The sequence below is a fragment of the Papilio polytes genome, unplaced genomic scaffold (genome assembly GCF_000836215.1).
Source record: "Papilio polytes unplaced genomic scaffold, Ppol_1.0 DF823399.1, whole genome shotgun sequence".
Classification (NCBI taxonomy): domain Eukaryota; kingdom Metazoa; phylum Arthropoda; class Insecta; order Lepidoptera; family Papilionidae; genus Papilio; species Papilio polytes.
This window is the reverse complement of record NW_013525805.1, coordinates 2,028,096-2,031,932: the sequence shown is the minus strand read 5'-3', so window position 1 is coordinate 2,031,932 and position 3,837 is coordinate 2,028,096. Positions and strand designations below refer to the sequence as shown.

Genomic DNA, 3,837 nt, shown 5'->3' with positions numbered 1-3,837 from the left:
CCAGAAATTTTGCGGCTTGCGGACAGACAGACAGACAGGCAAAAATTGTTTAAATGCGGTTTTAGTTTTCAGCAATGCAAATACATCATCTTCCTGAAATCAGGAGTTTGTCTTCTGATATTACTAACATACACTCCAATTTTATCATATGCAGAGACATAGAAGATGTGTAATATTGAGACCAATCTAAGTTGCATGTATAATCTAGTCAACACGATTCAACTTAGCTTCGCCACACGTCATTTGAACATATCCCAAAGAAATGTAGATGACAACTAGCGGTAATAACATCAAAAGAAAAATCCCGATTGAATAAATCTAACAAATATTATACTCAAAAACATCGAAAAAGAGATTAAAAAAAATTATGGTGATTGAGACTCGAATTCCGTTTCTTCACCAAATTTCTAGAATTTTAATTCTCACGTTCTTTGTTCCTACAATTTTGTTCTGAAATACTCTATGACAATCTAGAGAAGAATACGAATAAAATGACACCTCACACGTCAAATTCGGTTCAGTCATTTAGGTTGTAGCCTGTTACTGGAAGTTACATAATTTCTATCAGTTGGATAAAAGTATTAACATGTTCCGTACTACGTCTATAAAACTGAATTTTTGACTGCATTGAACATTTGACCACTATAATTCCTATTTCTTTACATAAAATGCTTTTCAAATTAGATTAATTATAATTTAATTGTACTACCTACCTCACATTCGAAGTCTCTGTGGGCTCTAGTAGTGAATATTGACCGTATTCCCAAGGCTGCGGAGAGCGCGAGGGCGGAGTCCCTCTTGTGCGGGGGCAGGGTCGCGCTGCCGACCACCAGCGCCTTAGCCAGGGACACCTCCACTGGCAAGTTAGATAATGCCTTCCCTAGCGAAGTTAGCTTCTCATTTGAAGATAATGCTGCCTGGAAAAGTAAAAGGGGTAATATGTTACAAATATGTAATAGCTGTTTCCCGTGACTTCGTACGCGTAGAATTTAAGAATATAAGCCTATATTACTGATAACGTAGCTTTTAAATAGTGCAAGAATTTTTTAAATCGGCCCAGTAGTTATCGAGTTATTTCAATACATGGAAAAATACTAAAATGAAACGGTTGGTATAAAAATAAATACGGCATTTTCGTTACGTGAAACCATCTGAGGGTCTATCACCAATATTTGAATGACATTCAAGAGTTTTGTTGCTCACATCTATTAAAATTTTGTTAGTGACTTTATAAAAGCGTTGTCACGAATATTCGTAATAAACCCCATAGTCAAAAACCATGTTATCTCTATTTCTAAGAATAAGAGCGGGCGCAAACCACTGATTAAACTATCGCACTACTGGAGTGCGATTGTCGATTGTTTGGCAATTCAACTGTTTAGTTGCACAACTAAAAATCGAGTAGTGTGTGCACCTCCAAACTCATAGAATTCAAAACAAGACTAAACAGTTGTGCGATAATTTAGTCAAAGGAGTTCGCGCTTAAAGAGATACAAATATACATATATGCACAAATATTTCGTGAAATCAAAAATACATTTAATCACAAACACATAACTTACATGTTGTTTGAGTTCTAACAATGCGTTTTCAATTGCATCTTCAGGTGGGGTGTCCAGAAAGGGGAAACGACGAACATCATTGACGCCTAACGAACTCATCAGTAGTAAGAGAGAGGCGAGCGGAACTCGGCTCACTTCTGGAGTACTGAACGCCTCCATATCCGTATATTGTTGCTCCGAGTATATACGATAGCATACACCCGGACCTAGTTACCGTTAAATATATTAAACTAGCTGTTTCCATGCGACTTCATCCCCATAAAATTATAAAACAAATTCATTTTACTGTTTACATTCGTCAAATTATCAATTGCAAATGTCAAAATGACATGACATGTTGACAGCAACTTATGGTCTCTTTCCCACATTAGAATTTTTATCCAAAATATTTTCCCCCTAAGTTTAATGGCGTGAAAATATATAGCTTAATGCGTGACGTAAGTGTAGGGCTTTTTATTAAATAATGAATTATTCAAAAATATGCTGAAATCGCTGACATCTTAGGCAACAAAGAAGTGTGTGTTAACGCTTTATTATAATAGTATAGAAGTATAGATGGACGTCGCCAGAAGTGATGGGGGGGAGTTGATTATCAAAGGGGGAGCTAGTTGTAAAAACTTTTTATTGTACAAAAAAATTCTTTAATTAAAACTGACAAATCATTTTTAATTATCTACATAAGTGTCTAAGGATTGAAGGAACCCAACTATTTTGAACATATTTATGTACTAACTTTCCCCCATGAGTCCGTCGGCATGGAATAAAAAAAAGTAAGTAGCTTTTGTGTTCTTTAAGACTGCTCTACATATATGTCTACTTTCATTAAAATCCGTTCAGCCATTTAAGCTCTAAAAAACATCCCCCTATTCATCCATGTAAACTTTCGTATAACGTTGTAACATTATTAAAACTAGATAGTAAGAAGTAAGATTTCCTTTATAATTTCCACCTTTCTAGCGACGCTCATATAAAATTATGCTATGATGTAGTTCGTTGTAATTCGCCTGTAATTTGCTGACCAATATTTTTTTTTAAAGTCGACTACTGACAGTTTAGTATTTCTGGATAAAAAGTTTCTTGTATTCATATTGTTTATAATTCACCTCGGCAAATTGCATATCAGATTTCATTCACATGTTAATATATTCCCAACATTACAGAAGTATTTGATTATTAAATTTCATAAATAAGAACTTTGAAGAACATAATCTCACCTGTTCTACCAGCTCTGCCTTTTCTCTGATCAGCGCTCGCTTTTGATATCCAAAACTCTTTTAATCTCTGCATTTTCGTTGACGAATCGTAACTCATTTCTTTGACCTGAAAGTACACAATTATTTTCTTATAAAAACTTTTTTTTTAAATATTTTTTTTTAAATCTGTACAAATTATACCTTGCCAGAATCCACGACAAATCTAATTCCGTCAATAGTAACAGATGTTTCAGCGATATTTGTTGAAACAATATATTTCCTTACACCTTCAGGTGGGTAGTCAAACACCTGAAAAACACAGTAAATTGTGTACAATGGTTGCATGAATACATTTGCATCTACAAAAAACCGCACCCGCGGACAAACCAATGATATGGTTTTTGCGGGGCCATATTTGTGCATATTTTTAATTTGTTTGTTATGTAATATTTTCAATAAATAATAAAATAATAATAAATTCGCCATAATGGGCACTTGCAGATGCGTTGCCTACTCTCAATTGAAGGAAGAGACACAAAGATAATGTTTCCCTTCTTATGTGATTGAACCTTCAAATTCAATTCCCACAGTTACCTTGTGAGGTTGAGAAAGGAAAGGGACTAAAATTAGGCTTCCAGAAATCTGACTTCCAAATTTTATTACGAACATTAACAAGTTTAAGTATAGCGTTATCATTAGAAATGTTATTAAACATTTAAATCTGTATTTGACCGTCAATCTCAAAACTAAAAAAAAAAATTGAAATATATTTGTTATTCTGAATCTATTAATTTATAAAATGCATGTAATTTTTTACTTGTAATTTTCTATCGAATTCGACTTAAAATTATTTTTACAATTTAATAATTTTTTTTTTGTAACATAAGGTGGCAAACGAGCAAGCGGCCACCTGAATCCGTCAAAATAGCAAAGCGAAGCTGCCCATAGACATACGCAATTGCAGATGCGTTACTCTTATACGACGGAGGTGGAGACGCACATAAAGATATTGCCCCTTCCTATGCACTTCTCCACCGTGAAATCCACTTCCCCTTTCCATCCTCTTATAAGAAAAGGGTGGT

The 3,837-nt window shown here is 34.3% G+C and overlaps 1 protein-coding gene across 1 annotated transcript in view; it reads right to left on the bottom strand.

The window, feature by feature from the left end:
• Nucleotides 1–3,837, bottom strand: part of LOC106104731 (probable ATP-dependent RNA helicase DHX34) — a 14,768-nt gene that overhangs the window by 6,371 nt on the left and 4,560 nt on the right. The window contains exons 7-10 of the mRNA XM_013284862.1: nucleotides 2,957–3,064; nucleotides 2,777–2,882; nucleotides 1,563–1,768; nucleotides 719–917 (exon numbers count right to left, since the gene is read on the bottom strand). Coding sequence (XP_013140316.1) covers nucleotides 719–917; nucleotides 1,563–1,768; nucleotides 2,777–2,882; nucleotides 2,957–3,064 — 619 coding nt within the window. The remainder of the gene's footprint in view (nucleotides 1–718; nucleotides 918–1,562; nucleotides 1,769–2,776; nucleotides 2,883–2,956; nucleotides 3,065–3,837) is intronic.